The sequence below is a fragment of the Lissotriton helveticus genome, chromosome 8 (genome assembly GCF_964261635.1).
Source record: "Lissotriton helveticus chromosome 8, aLisHel1.1, whole genome shotgun sequence".
NCBI lineage: Eukaryota > Metazoa > Chordata > Amphibia > Caudata > Salamandridae > Lissotriton > Lissotriton helveticus.
In genome coordinates, this window is record NC_136069.1 from 477,112,941 (window position 1) to 477,133,695 (window position 20,755).

The following is a 20,755-nucleotide window of genomic DNA, read 5'->3' on the forward strand; positions in this document are numbered from 1 at the left end:
TTAATGCAGAGGACTATCCACCTAGACTAGGTCCTCTTCAGCGCAGCATTCCCTTTCTTTGCTCCAGAGAACCCCACAAAAAAGTTATTCTACTCCATGTTCCTAGGTATGATTAGCGTAAAGGCTTTAATTGCTTTTGAGGTCAATACGATGGAACATCTTCTTTTAACCCCTTCCATGCTCATGACAAGCTGAGCTCGTCATGAGATGCGCCGCTCGCATGCTCATGACGAGCTCAGCTCGTCAAGTAACGCGTTTTTTTTCAAAAAGCCGCACATCGCGAAAATCGCAGCCGCATGCATGCGGTTAAGGGGTGAGTGGGAGAAAAGGACGCTGGTAGAGTGATGGACTGCAACCATAGAAGGGAGACATTACTTAGCAAGAAAGCTACCGGAGTTCTCTGTACCAATTATTCCCGGAAAAAGATGGCGTGGGGCGGTTCCACTGATAATGCCTGAATTTCACTCATTATTTATTTATTTTATTTTACAGATTTGTAGAGCGCATGGCTGCCCGTGAGCGTCCCAGCGCTAATCACGCAATGAGCTGACGTAATTGCAATGAGGATGCTAGTTATTATGATTAGGGGAGAGAGCATAAGCTACATATAGGCTCAAACCTTCAATAAACCTAATCACCTCAGGTGATTTGGAGAAGAAACGGTTGGTCCAGCAAAAGTAGAAAGGCTGATAGGGCTGAAAACTAACATTTGATAGTGTCTACTGCAAGGCCTTGGTGGCTAAAGGCATCACAAAAACAAAGATGTCCAGCATCTTCATCTGTAACGAGTTACGAACACATGGTCACACATTTGTTGGAGCACCCGGCATAAATGGATTTTTTTGAATGGAACCTGGAAGCAAGGATGACATTCACCACTTTGGTCGGCAAATCACACAATTCCACACATGTAGGTGTAGATTGCATATATGTGGGTGGGGGACTCTGTCTTGTTGCCGAGATTGGAGGTTCTCATGAAGTGGCAGCCTCATCAGAGGACAGAAGCTCATGCCAAGAAGTTCTTGATGATCTTCACCACTCTGGTTAGAAGAGGTGGGAAGGCGTACAGGACCCCACTGTTCCGTTCCAGTCAGAATGAGTCTATTAACAAGTGTTCTTGCAGAAACTCCAATGAACCAAATTGTCAACACTGTGCATTTCACAGTGAGGAACAGGTCCATTCACCGTTCACTCCCCTGGTTGGTAGTAGCCCTGCACCAACTTGGGATGCAGACGCCACCCTTGATCACGCCACTCATGATCTGCCAGACATCGCCTGCTCATCTCATCCACTCTGGCATTCCGTTACCCTCCCAGGTGATTCAGGATTAGAAAAAGTCTCTCTGCTCCAATCGCCTCCAGAGGTGCAAAGTCTCCTGGCACAGGACCCCTATCTGGCATGTTTGTTGCAGTAATGTTAACCATGAGAACCTGCACCAGCCTCCGGGTGGTGGATGACAGTAAGACCTTCAAAGCCAGACAAATGGCCCACAATTCAGACAGATCGGGGGGGCGGGGGGTGGGGGGGGGCTGGCCCTCCAGGAGAGATTAGAGTCCTCTGATTTCAACCTCCATCAGATGACCTTCCCAGCCCAGCAGAAATGCATGGGTCAATCTCTGGGTTGGGGAGGGAGAGAGGCCTGCCGCTAGACCAATTATGTTTGAGCAGACATCACTGTAAATCTTGAGCAGTCTCTTTCGATACCTGGATGGAATTGGGCAGATTGCCTTGATGCTGGTCCACTGGAACCAAAGAGGCCAAAACGCCCCAGAGCTGCTCTCACCGTGATCCAGTATAATCTGAAACAACAAGATCACATCGGGCAGATTGCCTTGATACTGGGCCCCTGGAACCGAAGAGGCCAAAACGCCCCAGAGCTGCTCTCACAGTGATTCAGGATAGTCTGAAACAACAAGATCATAGCCAGAATGTCTTGGACTCATTGATGTGGAGGGAAAGCCCTGAGGTCCACTGAGTAATTGATTGCTCCAATGAATTGAAGCTTCTATGAAGGAATCAGGTGGAATTGCAGTTCATTTATAGTGACCCCAATAATGTCAGTGTTTTCTGGAGGTGGTCCACGAGCAACTGAGGCGAGCCCGACTTCAGCAGCCAGTCACTGAGCTACAGGAATTCCTGTGCTCTGAAATGGGCCTCGAACATGGCCATCTCTTTTGTGAACACTCTAGTGGTTCTGGTGAGGCCGAAGGGGAGCAGAGCAAACTGAAAATGCTCTAGGCCTACCTTAAACCACGGATAACACCTGACATGTACATGAAAATACGCGTCCTGCAGGTCCAAGGACAACATTCAGTTACTCTGTTCCACAGCAGGCAAGATCTGGGCCAACATGAGCATTTTGAATATATCTTTCAGTAGAAAGGCATTCAGGGGTTGACCGTTCAGAATAGGCCAGAGAACTCCGCTCTTTTTTTGGATGAGGAAATAGCAAGAGTAGCAACCCTCTTCTCTTTCTAGGTCTAGTGCCCTCTCAAAGGTACCTCTGCAGAGCAACAGGCATACTTTCTGTTACAGGATGGAAAAGAGCTAATCGGAAACTCACTTAGAAGTGGGAAGAATACTTGGTGGGCAGGAGAGAAAAGGCAGGGCACATCCATTTTGAACGATCTGTAAGATGTATCCAACAGACATGGATCGCCAACCTGGAAGATGTTCAATCTTGACCTCCTAGTGGTTGTGTATGCCCTACTATGGATAAAATAAAGTACGTTGCTAGCTTTTGTAGCAGTGGAAGAAGAATTGGGAAACCAATGTCAATGCTGGCCCACACACTGCCTGCTAGGCCCATGGCCATGGCCTCGGCCTCAAAAGGACTGGGATGTCTGCTGCACCACAAGCTGGGAAAGCAGTCTCTGTCTATAAGCCAGCCCTCTGGAATAACCTCCAAACACTGAGAACTGACGAGGAAACTAGCAGGAGTCAACAGCCCCAAGGAGCTATAACTCTGGTGTCTTTAAAGCCTTCCAAGGCTAACATACCCATCAAAAGGCATATCCATTAATGAAGCCTTTACATCACTGGAGAATCCTGGTGAGAATAGCTACGTCTACGAAGAACAACACTGATCGCCTTACCCAGGAAATCTATAGTATGAGAAACTAAAAGTGGTGTCTGTGGTGGGCATGAAATGGTAGACAAAACAAGTTACTTACCTGTACAGTGTGGTCCTTTAGTATTGATATCTTTCATAGATTCACATGCTTAAGAAACACAGTGGTCCAGCACACTTAGTTATATCCATACACATAATACAGAGCAATTGCATAAATGACTTTTTTCAGTCTTTAGCATTTTTAGCTGCCAAATTGAGCATGAGATCAATTCAGCAGGAATGTTTCAATTTCTTGATTTGTGACTTCTCCTTCACAATGGATAAAATTGCAACTAAAGCTTTGACATGGACTGGGTCACTGCTCCTGCCTTATCTTGGTGGTTGAAAACTTTCTTCATGGTGAGTGTCAAGGGACCTAGGAAAGTTTTGTAAAATGTGGCCATGTAGCCATATGGACCCGGGCCTTGTTGTCTTTAAGAGACTTTACTGCCTCTTCAATTTCTGCTTCGCTTATCTCCATCCCTAGTGAGTGTGCTTTGTCGTCTGTTATCTTTGGTAGGTTTAGTCTCTCTAGGTACGCTGTACATCCCTCCTCATCCAAAGACTGACCTTTCTTGTATAAGTCCTGATAAAAATCGCTGAATGTTTTTAGTGTTTATTTATGCCTCGTATGTGTGTTATTCTTTGAGTCTGTAATTGAGGATATGGTGTGTTGCTTTTGTTTGTGCTTTAGGTAGGAGGCTATGATCTTCCCTGCTTTGTTGGCTTTGCAGAGGTTGATTGCCTTATATGTGTTTAACCACAGTCCTGCCCTTTCACTCAGGATTTTATTGTATTCATATTTCTTCTTTGTTAGGGTTGTCTGCGTGGCGCTGCTCTTTGTCAGCTATATGAGTTGTTTCTAGTCTTTTTATTTCTTTTTCCATTTGCTCTAGTTGTGCCTTTGCTATCTTATTCATTTTTCCTTTAATCTCCATTATTGTACCCCTTATTGTTGCTTTAAGAGTGTCCCATACGGACCTAGGGTCCATGTCCTGTGTGTCGTTAAGTCTTATGTATTTTCTAATGTCTTCTTCTATTTTACTCTTGTTATTCTGCTCTGCCAGGACATCGCTGTTGAACCTCCATCTACGTGGTAGGTCCTCGTTATGCCGTCCATTCAGGACTAGGCTGATACACGAGTGGTCCGAGATAGTCCTAGCCGCGATATCGCTCCTTTATGATTTGGGTTTTTTCAATGCAGCGGCTTCCTTGTGCTGTGGTGGTCAATCTGAGGTAGTTGTGTTTTTTTCTTTTTTCTTATTTCGCAATCTGTCTGAGGTAGATGTGTTGTTTCTTCTATTCAGTCCCAGGTAGTCTCTTGATGTTTTCCTGAGGTAGTTCTGGTTATCGGGTGGCTTCTCTACAGATGTTTCATCCCTGTGTTTTATTCCACTCTTAATTCTGATGACGCTCTTCTTTTGCTTGTTCCTGGTAGCGCTGTATGCATCTCCTGCTGTGTTGGCCCCTTCAAGTATCTATTCAGTTCACCTGGTTCATCAAAGAAGATAGTCTTTCCTCTGTCCGTGATTTTGAATTTCGCCGGTCCGACGAAAGAGAAGGTTATGTTCTCCTTCCTCAGTTTTTCCCTCAGCGCTAAAAAGCCATTTCTGGTGTCTACCGTTGTCTTAGAGTAGTCCTGAGTGAGTATTATTTTGTGCCCTTTCCACTGCATATTCTGTGTCTTTCTTGCTGCCCCGAAGATAGCTTCCATGTGCATTGAGTGTAACGGCTTGCAAATTATCTGGCGCAGACCTGCCCGGGTTGACGATTTGACCGCAGGGATTCTGTAGGCTTTATCAAGCTTGAGTGGGTGGTTGAAATTGAGTCCTGTTATTTTTGGGATCTGCTCCTCAATTAGGGCCATACATGACCCTGCTTTGTCCTCATCCTCCTCCGGTACCCCTAGGATACTTATGTTGCCTCTCCTATGTTTGTCTTCTAACTCTGCAGTCTGTGTTTGTAGCATTAGTGAGGATTTGGATACTGCCTTAAGGGTTTTGTTGGTTTGTAGGTCTCCGTCTTCAATATCGCTAACTCGCTGCTCGACTACCGACAGCCTGTTATTTGCAGCATGGATATCCGCTCTGACGGCTGCTAGTTCCAGCTGGATTGCATCTGTGGTTTGTTTAGTTGTTTTGGCTAGGTCGTGGACCTCAGCCAGTTTCCTTAGGATCATGTCCAATGTTGCGTTGATATCTTGCTTTTGTTTAATGGGGGAGTCTGTTTGCATGTCACCCTTCTTTTTTTGCTGCTGGAATTTCCCCTCGGTGCCTGCCATGGTTAACAGGCCTCTTCTGGTTAATTGGAGCTTGTATCTCTTGTCCTCTTTTTGATCTGTGGGTAGCTGTCTGCGTAGCGGCAGGGGTACGATCACGCTCTTGCCTGTGCCACTAGTCTCTTGATTTTTCTTCTGCTCCTGGGACCTTTGTGAGGCTTTTGTAGTAGCCACCTCTGCTGTTACTCCTCTAGCCCTGGAGCTTCCGGTTCCCCCGTATACTGTTGTGTGCATCCTTTGAGTGCTGATTGTGGCCCCACAAACGTTTCCCCCTGCCTCTTTTCCAGCCTTTACCTTTCCTCGAGCATTGATCTTTTTGTTCCGGGCAGGTCAGTATCTTTGTTCCTCGGCATCTACAGTGATTGTCTAGACTCTTCCCCCAAAGGAGACCCCCCCACGCCGGCCTCAGGTGTGGTCTCGCTCCATGATTCGTGCTTATACCTTTCAGCTCCCACCTCTCTCTGGGCCGGATGCTTATTTTTTGGTACCTATTCTTGGCAGGTTTCTCCTTCCTCGGTTAGGCTCCACCCAATATGGCCGTGCTGGCCCCTCTGGGAGAGATCGGTGGAGCGGAGAAGTGTTAGCGGTACCTCGTTGTCTTGGTTTCCACCCTTTTTTTGTGTGCAAAATGTCGGCCTCCTCTACCCACTTGCAGTTTCGTTTTGATCCGTTCCTTGTTGTTGATGTCGAGCCCGGTATTAGGGTGAAGCTTCTTGCCGGTGGCCTCGGAGCATTCAACACCCTCTTGCCTCCTCAGCGGAACCCTTTGTTTCCACTGGGCCCTCAGCATCGATGTCTTGCCCTTATAACGGTACAAAACCCCCTTTCGTATCGCCCTTATAACGGCGCCTTTCCCAAGCCGTCCCGCTTGTATCGTGGCACCTGTCCCAAGATGGCGGCCCACACTGAGATTTGCAGTGTTTTGTTTCTTTTCTTTTTTATCCACCGAGCCGAGCCTTGCCGCTTTTCTTGTGCAGCCACCGTGCGATCGTCGGCCGAAACTCCCCAGCGACTCTCTACGTGCTCGCCTAGCAGTAGTAAGGATTCTAGGAACCTCCGGTGCTCCAGTGTTACGTTCTGGTTTCTTGCATATCCCCCTCAAGATGGTGACCCCCTTACTTAGTTGCAGTTTCGTTTTGTGCCCTCTTTCCACTGTCCTTCGGTGTGTGTCTGCGTCTACTGTTGGTTCCACGGACTTCTAATCTTTCCGATTGTTGGGCATAAGCCGGAGGGGCAGCAAGGAACCACTGCGATTCCTACCTTGTCCGTTAGTTGCTTTCCTTTTTAAGGGTCGGGAGTCTCCCAAGGCTGGCTCTTTTCCCGATGTACGCCATCTTGGGGTCTTCCTTCCTTCGTGCTCCAGCACTTCTTCTGTAAATTACTCACTTGTCCCGACCTTTCGACTCCTCGTAGCCTACCTCTCTTACAGCCGCTTATCTCAGACATCCTCGTTAATAGGAATTTTCCGGTTCATTAGGTATTATTGGCATTTTTCTTATTTCTCTCCCAGGGTCTGACGGAGCTCCGATCTTAGGTGTGTTCCACCATTGCCGTCCAAAGATTTTGCTTTTGGAACACCTACATCACTCTACCTGGCAACAAATTTTACAAGCACTCTGTGCTTTTCAGGATTCTTCCACTTACAATCTGCAAACTGCATCTCGACAAAAAAAGCTCTTTTCAGATCAGATTAGGGCCCAGCAGCTTTCCTTCACACCAACTACAGAAGTAGAACTAGAGGTTCTTTAATGTGAACATAAGGCCACACACTGCCAAATGGTCTTGTGTAGGCTGAGCCAGCCTTTGCTGAAATAGCGCCCTGGGCGTGGGCAAAGACAAATGTGGCGCCCTTGCTGAATGTAGTGAATTAAACGAGGAAGCAGGGTGTCCCTATTGAGTTCACTGGTTAGTATAAGCAGGGACATGTCTCTCCCATGCTGCCACACACAGAGGTAGGCAGAAACACAGCACAGCATAGAACACAAAGACTGAGACACTGAAACGGGAGCTATAGAAACCCCCCGTTGCTCCGTTGATAAATTCACCGATTGCTGCCACTCTAACGCCGAGCTGTTGCTTCTGAACTGGGGGCATTGGTGGGAGTGAGTAAAGGTGTGGATTCAAGCCGTTCACATATAGATCACTTAAGATGTACGACTGAGGGGGCAGGTTCCAGAAAGCACAAACAAAGCGCTGTCAGATCCATCATGTACGCCTGCAGTCAGCAGAAGACCTATTAATAGGCAGTAATTGCAGCTAATAAGAATGATGTAAGCGCTCTTCTTTGACCTTGCTACACCTGGAAACCTTGAAACACATCGGACAGTCACACTCGTCTAATGCATTGAGGAGTCACGTGAGAAAACTGCTAATTCTACATCGACCCAAGAGTAAAATACGTGACATCCATGAAGGACTGATGCAAGTTCTGTGGGTCATTATGATTTAAAGGATAAGCAGCCAGATCTATCCTTGCAATAAGTAGCTCCAAGACAACAGAGTCTATTATAAAAAAAACAAAGGTAAATATGCTCTGCCTTTGCGAACATAAAAGAAAGGCAATCACATATGACCTTTGTAAGCACTTATGAAAACTGTTGCACAGGCATGAATATCTTAGCCTCACTTCACGGCACTCTCCCAGTCAAAGTTGTAATGAGGAAGAACAGACTGAAATGCTGACAATTTTAATGCATATATTGAGCTCAGTGCTGAAATTTAATGCGGAGTCGATGAAAGGGTCTTAATGCGTCATTGCTAATGAAATGGCATGGTTGGTGCTGCTCTGCTCCTAGAATATGATGAATTATAGCTGACCCTAGGGAGGGCTGCGGGAGGGCGATACAAGATGACCTATTATTGATTTGGCTTTATGATGCAACATACGGTACTGGCTCAAATACCCTGGAGATTGAGATGTATGCCTCACAAACGGAACCGATTGATTGCCTTTTTTGTAACTTGAATTGGTCACCATGTACTATTGTTGTGGTAAGAAAATAATAACAAATATTTAAAAAAAAAATGAATTATAGCTGACCACACATTAGAAAGGATCTGTGCCTGTCATACATGCAAAATTACCCTGTCCTTGAGATTTAGCAGTCATATTTTACCCAGAGAACTAGTTGTACACAGACCGCTGCACGCAAAACAGTCTTGAAAGAAGGAACTTGAGAGACCAGTCACATCTACGAACAAAAGTCGAGGCTGCTGTGCAACATGGTTCTAAAATTTTAAAAAATGCCACACACAATGGCACGGCTACCAGGTCATGTGCGCTGACAAAAGGGCACAGGCTTTTGTTTTCATTTACCGCTCCGAGAGTGAACGATAAATAAAAAAATATTATTGTGAAAGAGTGTTTTTAAAACCTAGCACAAAAGCGATTTAAAAAAAACAAGGAAACAACCCTCCAAGAAAGCTAGATAAGAATGAGTAAGGAACACGGAAATGGGAGAACGAGGAAAGAAAATCCGAAGATAAATAAGGGTGGAAGAATAAGAAAGAAACAAGAAGAAAAGTGCAGTCGCCATTGTTGCCGATTAGGAGCAGTGTGCGCAACGGAACGTGTGGGCAAGGAAAGAGGCGCGGTGCGCGCTTGGGAGAGCAGTCTGCTCTTTTTCAAAGCACATACTCGTGCTTGTGGCGTGCCGCTGCGCACTCCCGCAAGGCGTATGCCACCACAAGCTAGAGTATGTGATTTGAAAAAGAGCTGCACGACGGCTAAAAGTCTCCTCAGCAGCACATGCGCGCTGCATAGGCGAGACCTAACAAAGCATGGCGAAGGTAAGTGTGCGCACAGCCTGCTCTTTTTCAAAGCACATACTTGAGAGCTCAGTGGGCAGGCAGGGGTGTGGACAGGCAGGTGAGAGCTCAGTGGGCAGGCATGGGTGAAAACAGGCAGGTGAGAGCTCAGTGGGCAGGCAGGGGTGAGGACAGGCAGGTGAGAGCTCAAGTGGGCAGGCAGGGGTGAGGACAGGCAAGTGAGAGCTCAGTGGGCAGGCAGGGGTGAGGACAGGCAGGGGAGAGCTCAGTGAGCAGGCAGGGGTGAGGACAGGCAGGTAGTGGGTAGGCAGGCGAGAGCTCAAGTGGGCAGACAGGGGGGAGGACAGGCAATTGAGAGCTCAGTGGGCCGGCAGTGGTGAGGACAGGCAGGTGAGCGCTCGAGTGGGCAGACAGGAGTGAGGACAGGCAGGTGAGACCAAGTGGGCAGGCAGGTGAGAGCTCAAGTGGGTAGGCAGGGGTGGGGCGAGGCAGGTGAGACCTCAGTGGGAAGGCAGGGGTGAGGACAGGCAGGTGAGAGTTCAGTGGGCAGGCAGGAGTGAGGACATGCAGGTGAGAGCTCAAGTGGGCAGACAGGAGTGATGAGATAGGTGAGACCTCACATGGGCAGGCAGGGGTGAGGAGAGGCAGGTGAGACCTCAAGTAGGTAGGCAGGGGTGAGGACAGGCAGATGAGACCTCAAGTGGGCAGGCAGGCATGAGGACAGGCAGGTGAGAGCTCAGTGGGCAGGCAGGGGAGAGAACAGGCAGGTGAGAGCTCAAGAGGTCAGGCGGGGGTGAGGACAGGCAGGTGAGAGCTAAGTGGGTAGGCAGGGGTGAGGACAGGCAGGTGAGAGCTCAAGTGGGCAGACAAAGGTGGGCACAGTAACAGCAGGCAGGTGAGGGTAGTGAGAACGTGGGCACCGCGAGGGTAGAAATTATGACACACAGAGGCAAGGACACGTGACTCAAATCAGAGGTGGGCACACAGGTAAGATGACGCACCTCTTGTGAGGATCCTCATGGGTGGGGACATATATTGGGCAAGGCAGAGGTTAGGACAGGCAGTGCAACGAGGGCAGACAGGTAAGACCGGCCAGAGGTGAGAACAGACACACCCACTGGAATGCATAGGCGCGGATGTCACCATGCCATGCTGCACGGGGAGAACTCTGAGGGACTTACCAGGACCAGCCAGGGAGGTCGGGCAGTGCCCAGCTCCAGAGAATCAGGGCCTCGTGGGGGGTGCGAAGGGTGTTTATCTGCCCGCTGCCCCAGGACTGGCTAGGGTGTTTACACACAAGGCATAGTGTGCGCCCAACTGACTCAAGCATCATCACAAGTAAAGCCCAGAGGGGTGTCCGCATTCAGTCATGATCATCCCATAAACTAGAGCCGGCAGGTCTCTTCCCCCCGCCCCCAAGCCAGCAGAGGGGCAGCATGCAGGGGCAAGGCAACATGGGACAAGAAGAGGGGCTCCAGGAACAAGAGGAGGAGCCGATAGAAAGAAAAAGGGAGGGGGAGTAACGGGGTGGCGAGGTAGGGAGGAGGAGAGAGAAGGGAGAAGGAAACGTGGGCAGGGCTTAGGAGAAAGAAATTGGGGGAGAAAGAGCCTTGGATGGGAGACGGGGAGGACAGAGTGGGGTGGAATGGGGAAATGCAGGAGGGATAATGAACAAGGGGGAAAGAGACTGGAGTAAGGGGAGAGAAGTGGAGGAGACGGGAAGAATAGAAGAGAGATGGGAGGCAGACGTAACGTAACCAGTTTAGACAGCAGGTTCCAATGAGTGCACACTGCGTGCGCCGTATCATGCAAGGCCGAGCTCACGACAAAGGGAAAACGTGATGGGGTGGATAAATGTTGCAAAAGAGACAACAGAGAGACGTCGGCCAGCATAGCTCGCTCACATCGGAGGAATGCTGTTTCAAAACCAAAAGGGAGAACATACTTGTAAAGTGGGAAAGTCTGCGTGATATGACATTACATGTAAAGTGGTAAAGATGGCATTTCCCAACTAACGCTTTCAAGAAAGACAAGCCGGGGAGTGGTGCGCGCGCGCTCTAAAAGGAATTTTTAAAGAAAGAATGGTGAAGGTACGTGCGTGCGCGCAACCTGCTCTGTTTCAAAGCACATACTTGTGCTTGAGGCGCGCCGCTTCGCCACAAGCATGTTTACCGTTGGTCGACGCCGGTCCGGTTCCGTGTCTACCTCGAGGGGGTGCCCGGGGTCGACGCTGGCTGCGGACGTGGTGCCGGTGGAATCAGCACCGGGGGAGGCGTAATAAGGTCGACCGGCACCGATCCGGATCCAGGCTTGGATCCAAGCGGACCCTGCAGCGCCGATGTCGAACCCGCCGGCGTCGAAGGCCCAGGGCCCTCAGTCGAAGGCCCAGGGCCCTCAGCTGGGCACGAAGGCGAGCCGGCGGAGTCAGGCTGCCCAAAGATGGCTTGCATCGCTTCATAAAACTGACAAATCTGAGAAGGGGTCGCTCCAGGGAAGGGGGGGGGGGGGAACCCGGAGCCGACCCCAAGGGCTCCGCACACAGACCCGCATCCCTCGTCACGTCGGCCGATGGATGGGGAGAAGTCAAAGAGCGATGATGCTTCTTCGAATTCTGCTTGTGCTTCGACTTACCTGACCGAGTGCGAAGACTTGGATGAAAAATGGTGTTGGATCCCCGACCGGTCCCTCGACCTCCTATGTGACCGGGACCTCAAACGGCGCAGAGCTGACTTTCGGGCCTTGAGTAGCTTTCAGGACCGCTACGGCAAAGACTTCGGAGCCATGGTCCGGCAGTCAGAGCACGACTTGGGGTCGTGGTCCTGCTCCAGGCAGTAGAGACACACACGTGGTGCGGATCCATCACCGACATCAGTCGGTTACAAGAACCACAAGCCTTGAAGTCGGGCATCCCTCGTGCACCAGGAGTGGATGCACTAAAAAAACTAGAAAAAGTAAGTGAAAAGTGACAGGAAGTACCGCTCCCTCCAGATCGGCGCTTGCTGGCGTTGAAAAAGAAAGAACTGGCGTCAGCACGCAAGGGCGGCGTCTAAGTAGCTCCCGCAACGTCATCCCGGCGACCACGATGGCGAAAGCGGAATCGACAGACGCCACCTTTGGATGCGCTGGGTTACTGCTGATGAAAAAAATTCCAGATCCAGTGTGACTTATGGGGATAATTCCAAAGTAAGGAACCTATAACTAACTGTTTCTTTCGGATTTGACATTTAGAACAGGATAATCTTAAAAGAACGATCAGGTTCCAAAGGAATATAAACAGTATATCTCACAGTTGTGTACAAAATAATTTATTACAGCATTACATATGTTGCCATTATTTTACAGTGACCAGGTTTTCCTTCAACACGACTGGATTGAAATAGTTTTAATAAAAAAGGAGACCATATTTTAACAGTTTAAGTTCTTTAAAAAAAATCCCCTCTCATGAACTTTTATTTACTCGTACTATGATGTTGTGACTTCACTAACATACATATGCAGTAGTGCACTCACAATAAAGCATTTAATGATCGCTCAAAACCTTTAAGGAACTGTATTTTTTTGTGTATTAAGCACTTGAAAAATAATTTAATTAATAGATGTTAAAATAGTTAGACAAGCAATTACATCCTTCAAAACCACACCCATAATGCTAGTTTCAGCCATGAACTACTTGTGTTTCTGCTTTTAACAGTTAATCTATTGACGTAACCATGAAATAAAAGTTTAAATGCAATATGTATGAAATGAAACCTTTACAGTCTAACCTTTGTGTATGTCCAAACAGTTAATAACAGAATACATTTTATTCTAATCATGAGTTGTTCCTTGCCTCTGAACACACTGTCAAAATTCACAACGACCCAGTTGTACGACTCATGAATTATTACAACACTTAATGCAAGAATGGGCCCCACGTGTCATTTGCTCCAAGCATTACATCCCATTTCATAGTGTAGGTATTACACAACATAATGTAAATCTATATTGCAGTCGATAGTGGACGAATGTAGAACCTAGTCTTCATGCAACACACATTAAGCTCCACTTGGTTAAACAGGTTTTATGGCAATAAATCCAAGTTTAGGACCTAATCAACACTTCGTGAGTTTACATCAGCACAATTTTTCCTTGATCACTGTTCTAGTTCTATGAACCCGACTTAGTGCTGCAATTGTGTGTCTTTTGCAAAAAGAACTTTGGTCATCGTTTGCTTACTAATTTCAAAGAACTTTTTACCTTATATATAACAAAAAGTGCAAGAGATATATGCAAGCAACTCAACTCAATTGTTTCCAATAGCCTCTTGTCCACGCTGGACCACTCGGGGATTCCTAAAACTATTGCGGCCAAAAAGTATATGTTCCAGATTTAGGAGGACCTCAGCCTACTAAGTGAAACTTCCAAAATGCTCTGCCCCCTAACAAGATAACGGTACACAAATCCCCATGAACCAGAGATCCTACAGAGCCAGAACCTCCCAACACAGTGTCAAAAATGTAATGGTAAACAGCCTTTATATTGTAGTACAGTTCGCAGAACCTTCACGCCCAGTCTCCAAATACCCTTCAAAGATCAAGTTAAACGAATATTTGGATCTTATACATGTGAAGATGCCGAATCACATATATACTACTGTAATTAAGGTGTGGTTCAGTAGAAAATCATTAGTGTCAAAGTGTACTACAACACATTTATAAGTCTACTGTGTCAAGACATAGGAAAGTGCTTTCTGAAGGTTTTAAGACACTGGCTAACTACCTTTTCGGGGACAGGGACCTGTGACTGTAACATAATAAACATTTTAACATTCTTAAGTGTTTAAACACACTTGGAAGAATCATTGTTTTAATTCCCGCTTGAAAGGGTATGGATACTTTGAGCAATAAGCTTTCTTCTCTTGATGGAACCCCTCAATTTAAGAAGAAAGGTACAGTAGAAGAGTGGGAGGAATATGAAAGATCTTTCTTGGAACAGGCCCTTTAAGTATATCTAGTATTCACGAATGATGTAATGTACTGCTGTTGGGGCAGGGCCCAACTCTAGGATGACCAAAACAGGAACACCATTATCATGAATGCACAGCAATATACCCTTCATAACTCTTATTGTCAAAAATATGAACAGCTTGCAGGGCATAAATTTCCTGCCAGGGGATTTCAGGATATTCAACTTAATGGATGCTTGTAATAAATAGCTAAGGGAGTCAGGTGTGACTACCCCTGCCACATTAGGATTGCTCTATAGTGGCCTCTGTAAAGCAATAAAAGCCTTGAAGCAGAACACTATGAATGTTGGGTGAGTTCCGAGGGTTGATTCATATTTATGAAACTTCCTAACTAGGGCTGTTGCAGACATACATGCATTATATCTATATTCTACAGAAATTACTGTGGTTGGAGGAAAACTTCCAGGAGGTGATCCTCTATAGTGCTTAACATACAACCACACCAGGTGAGCCCTTATTGTCCAGAATAACTAACTGTATTTAAAGAGATGTGAGCACAAAATGGAGCTTGAGATTGAAGAGTTTGGTAACGGGAATTTCTCTAGTAGGCAACCTCTGTGGCTCAGAAGATTCCATTTTCTGACATAGTTTTAGTAGATATAAGATGCATAGTCCTAGGATTGAGGTCTTAAGTAAATACAATTTCTAAAGTCTCATTCTGAGACTAAAAAAAAAAAACACTTCAAATTGATTATATCTCTGTTCTACCACTGACTGTGCAAAGTAACCCACATATGTAGATTCTCTTGACAGCAAAGCAAATTGGCTAAATGTTCGCAAACAATGTACAAGAACATCTACAAAAGAAAAGAAAGACTCACAACTCACTGTATGTAGCCTTACTTAATATGAACTAGTATCGGTGAGCATGTTTCTAGCTTCCAAGGGAGACCTGATGGTGTAAAATTTTGAAACACCTTAACCAATACGTAACACATTCTCAGAGATACTCCCAAATTCTTAACAACTTGCCACATTACCTGCAAGGAAAGACCTTGTGGTCTTCCATTCTAGCACAAAAGAAAACGTAGCAGGATCTGTACAAAATAAAAGCAGGCACTAATGTGTAAAAGAGTATTAACATACATGGAACCATAATTTCTTTTCTGTTCTGCGAAAAGGGTTTGAGTCCCAACTACATTAAGGGTAAATCTGTACATGTAGACATCCATTTGATTAGATAAATACACCTGTTAGTACCAAAAGCCAATTGCCTCATTGGTTGATCTGCTTAACAAACTGAAAGTAATTCAAGGCAATCCGTTACATTGGGGACAATGGAACATCGCAAGTCCTGTGACTGTGTCTAAAGCATAGGCTTTCTTTTCTTGACACAACTGCTTTAGTACTTAAAACTGTTGTAAACATGTGTTATATTAAACATTACCACTAACTCTGGGTAAGAGTGCTTTTATACTCCATAGATGTCCAACCTTCAATAACTATAAATGTTAAAACACCCAAAAAATAAAATATATATGACAAATAGAAGTGGAAATAAAAGCTATGACTCATAAGTCTTTACTTTCCCATCCTGTTAAAACATCAAACAATACATACAGTAGATTTGGCAAAAACAAGGTCCATGTAAAAAAACAGTATGTGCAGTCAAGTCTTTCAAACTGATGTGGAAATAATATGAAAAATAAATACAAAAATCTCCAAAAACCTAGCCAAATAAAAATGAATATGAGAAAAACACCATTCAAGCAACACTAAATTAGTTTGATGAAAAATAGCAACAGAAAACTGATCATTTATGTTGCCATCTGAAGCAATACACAAACAGAGCCTTAAATATAACGTTCATAAGTAGGGGATTTTGTTGTTAAAAGACTTAAAACTGTAAAAGTATTAAGATGACAAATGCTTATCAGATATGTGTACAATAACAATTGGCAGGCCTTGTTGGATATTTCATTGTCACTTAACCAAAGCAATAGTTTTTTTCTGTGGAACAGTAAAATGCTTTTTGGAAAGCAACCCTAAATAGTTCAGCTGCAGTCTGTAAAAGGAATTCTTCAGATTTCATTGGACAGCATTTCATGGTTTAGGGCTGTATGATTCACTGATGCAGGGCTGCATTCTTCGTCATTTATAGCAGGCATAAAGGCAGATGTAAATGGAAACAGTTTATGACAAGTCGCCTGGTACTCCTCATGCTGAGTGTTGCAGCTACCAAAGCTTCCATCAAGCAAGGCTTCCAAAACCATTGTTAAACTCTACAGAAAAAGAAACAGTGATTTCAAATCATTGAAGCATTTTTTAAAGAACTGATGTACTTACCATGAGAACTATAGATATTTTAAAAAGGTGTAATATATGTGGTATTGTGATATATGTCATGCACACTCAAGAAGCACTTTCACTTTACACCACACGTACTTGTAGTGAAGAGAACCAGTTTACCCGATTTGTTCATTTACAAAGAGCACACTTCAAAAGTATCTTGAGAAGATTCAAATCATACATTTTAGTGGTATGAAGCAAAGTGGTACTTATATCAAGTACAGAAGGGGAAAGGGCTGAGTTAGCCAAGCTGAGCCTTAAACTGTACTCTGCAAGTTACATTTACATTCTTGAACCACTTAATTATCTATCAGATTATTGAACCATAACACACTTTTGATAGTATGTTGTCACCACCAAATCCAATTGTTTATTTGAACATGAAAATTGATTGGCTCACTGCTTAAACATATCCAGCTTGTTTGCAATTAAATGAATGTAAAGTGACAAATTTGGTGAAAATCTAGCTTGAAAGTGTTATGTGAAGGAGGCACGGATGTTGAGGAAGAGCAGTTTTCTATAGTAGTACATTAGCCGTGTCACTGATCGGTTATTGAACAATCCACTGTTCTTAAAATAAAAAAATGGTTAGGAAAATTGGTACTGACCCTATTGCATACGGTTTATGACTTTGGACTATAACTGAAGTAGATTTTAGTTGCAACATCCAAAACATTTTGATTAATACCATTTATTTACAACCAGACAACAAGGACATTTCCCTCAACGATGCACCCTCCAACCCAATCAATTAGATTGGATAAGCATGGCTGATCATTAATGGAGTGTGCAAATGGTATCACATTTTCCTGCCTCCAACATGTCACTGTATCTCTCAGGACATTGCCTCCTTGAGTTACAGCTCTAAAATGGCTTTTAAACCACTTCCGATTTGCAGCTGTACTTGCACAATATAAAAGATGTAGATTTAAGGAGATGAAGGGAGCATAAGTAGCAAACAGCAATATCAAGGACTTCATCATTTGAGTTAAATCACTTGCTAATAGATACAAAAGATCACAGGGAGAAGCCACATGGAAAGAGTGTACTACTCCCTATTTGTATTGCAACTCACTGAAAATACGTTCTCAAGATGTTATTTAAAGACATTATGTCATAAAAGGAAACCATAGAGGAGGGAGCTCCTAAAAGTAATATCGATATAATAAGAGGGTCAAGATGTTGTGTGTCCTGTTTATGGCGAGGAGAGACCTTTCTAAGGACGAGAACCTTCACTCACCCAAAGTTGATATGCTTCATCATAGGGGTTCCCTCCTCACACCAGGGCCGCAAGGTCTGTGGTGTGGGCTAAAACTCTTCCAAACTGGAAGTGGAGCAGAGTTGTTTTTTGGAGAGGGAACCAAAAAAATTATGAGTGAGGGGCAGAGTGCAAATAGAAACACATGTTAAAACTGTCTCCAGGGGACCAAATATCTTTATTGTGCCGTGCCCTTGGACTAGGGGTTATCAACAAATATACCACTTATTGAGGTCAACATATTTCTGCCCTGCAGATGCATAGCCCAGCTATACCATTCTATTTACCACAAAAAACTAGGTACAAGGAAGTGTATATGGAAACGCCTAATTGGAGCATATGAAATAGCAACGCATTCCGTTGCAACGCATGTCTTTACCACGCTTACGTTACAACACGAATGCCATTACCACGCATAACCTTTAGCACGAATATGCCTTTGCCACCAAGACGTTTATAACGAATTTCGTTGTACACCATGCATGGTAAGGGTATATTCATGCTAAAGGTTATCTGATACCCCTGCCACAAGTTCCATAACTAGTCCCCTTCAAACTCCCACCTCCAGCCTTCAGATAGTTTTTTTTATTTTTAAATACTCCTCCCCTATTCCCCTGAGGACCCCCCATATCTGGCCCCCAATCCTTCTATAAACACCCCTCCCTTTCCCTCAACCCTAAAAATGGACCCCTACCCGATTTTCCCACCCCAAACTCTTCTAACAAATACCTCACCCCTGAACCCTAAAAAAGGACCTCAGCGTGATTCCCCCAAACCCTCCTAACAAATACCCCTCCCCTGCTCTGAGCCCTGGAAAATCCCCCTTTATTTAGTCGAATACTAATTTATATATAAATTAAAATCCCCCTTACCTCTCCAAGTTCTTCTGAGGCGCGGTGCACATCGTAAAAAGGAAGCCAAGGGTCTTTCCGTTTTCTCTAATGACGCCGATAGCCTCCACCACCCTTACCACACATGGCTTTACTGCGTATCTTGTTGTAATGGCATATGTGATTAAGGCTGTGCGTGGTAACGCTGGTTACCCGTCACACACATACCTTTAAAATTTAATTTGTTGTAAAGGTATGTGTTGTAACCACATATGCGTAGTATCGCATGCGTGGTTAAGGTTATTCATGGAAACAGCCGCATTGTAGTGGCTGTTTCCCATTGGAGCATATAAAAGGAATGTGAAACTCAAATCCTTCAGGGATAAGTGACCATAGAGGATATTATTAAATGGCATAAAAAATGGTATATAGAAATATCTAGGCTAGAGAGATGCATTTTTTAAATTTATAGCTAATTTCTGTTGGGGATCATGGTAAATAGATACAGCAAGCTTTGTATCCAAATGCATCAGCTAGAGTAGAAGATGGACGACCATTGTCAAACGGGCAGCCCTCGATCAACTACTTGCCGAAACTAGTCCAAGGGATATCATCATTTAGTCTTTGTGTGTCACAGCGGAGCCTGTGAATCCCTCTTTGTTTCCTGTGAAATAGAACAGATTCCAGAGTTCCCATTGTTCTCAAATAGTGTTGTTTATCAATAATTGTCCAATGGATATCATTCTGTGTATATCCCGCATGGAGGAATGTCGTGGGATTTTAGTGTTGTCTTTCTTGTATCAGATAGAACTCCGATGCTCAACTATACTCTGTTTTGCCTTGCGCATGCCATGCCCACATAGATCAAGTTACAAGGGCAACGCAATATGTGGATGACTCCATCTGTATTGCAGTTAGTCAGGGTGCGTAGTTCCCAGGGAGTGGCTAGCCCAAGATCTACAGATGATACTGCAGTATTGTAAGGACAGACCGAACACGTACAGCAGGGATAGTGGCCTTTGGCCGGCATACTGGACCATAGAGTTTTCTATTGAGATGCTATCAGAATGGTAGATGGAGTGTGAGTATGTCCGAGTATATCTCCAATATTTTTCTGCGTTTGAGAGCAAAAAGCGATCTAGGTAGTGGTTTCCACTGCTATTCAGAATAGCCCAATCTCTCTTGAAGGATTTTTTCACTATGTTGGTCAAGTGATTAAGTCCTTACACACACCAACTAATCTTTAGGGATTTTTGTGTATGTTTTGAGGAGGGCCTCTCGATGATTATTCCACGCTTTCTGTATAAGTTGGGAGGGATATACTCATTGTGACAAGTGGGTGCTAGGTGTGTCAGCATGTTCCTTCTACTTGGTAATGCCCGTACAGTTTCTACGTAACCTGAGGAATTGTCCCTCCAGGAGATCGTTTCTTAGAGCATGCAGATGGAATCTGGTGTAGCTCAGTAAGGAGGTGCGAGCCATAGGCTTCTTATATAACTTGGAATATATGCCGCCATCTTTAGGGTATAATCGTAGGTCCAGAAAAGGGAGGGAGACATTGCTGAACTCACAAGTGAATTTCATATGAGGATTCCTGAGTTCAACCAAATAGCAAAGGTTTTCAAGGAGTTAGCAGAGCCCTCCCATTACCATCAATATATTGTCAATGTATCTTTTCCAGACGTTGGGATTTGATGAATATGGATTGTTAGGTGGGTAGATATACTGGGTTTCAAAGCTGTGCACATAGAGATTGGCAATGCTGGGAGCAAAGGTGCTGCCCATCGAAGTCCCTTTGACCTGCCAGTATAGTTGTTCCTGGAACTGAAATAAGTTCTCCTTCATGGCAAGGGTAGCACAATCCAACACAAAGGAGGTCCTTCTCCTACCTGGCAGCCAAGACTTGGAACTCCCTCCCCATCCACCTCCGTCTTACCCAAGACCACCTCTCCTTCAGGAAGCAACTCAAGACCTGGCTGTTCGAGCAGTAGCGGACCCCCCCCCCCCCACACACAAAGCGCCTTGAGACCCTCCGGGTGAGTAGCTATACAAATTTCTTGATTGATTGATTGAGGTCAGAGTTTGATCATCCTGTTGTCCAGGGGCAGTTTCTGAGCAAGGGTGTCGGGGTTCCGCCCCCTTTACTTTATCCCAGAGGGTCATCCATTGCAATAGTTAAAACAAGCCCATTAAATAGTTTTTTTTTAAAAATAA

General features: G+C 45.1%; 1 protein-coding gene across 1 annotated transcript in view; it reads right to left on the reverse strand.

Annotated features, from left to right (window-relative positions):
* Window positions 1-12,448: 12,448 nt before the first annotated feature.
* NAA16 (N-alpha-acetyltransferase 16, NatA auxiliary subunit) overlaps window positions 12,449-20,755 on the reverse strand; it is a 587,644-nt gene continuing 579,337 nt past the window's right edge. Inside the window, exon 20 of the mRNA XM_078657379.1 lies at window positions 12,449-16,386. Within this exon, the coding sequence (XP_078513505.1) occupies window positions 16,186-16,386 (201 nt within the window). The 3' untranslated portion in view covers window positions 12,449-16,185. The remainder of the gene's footprint in view (window positions 16,387-20,755) is intronic.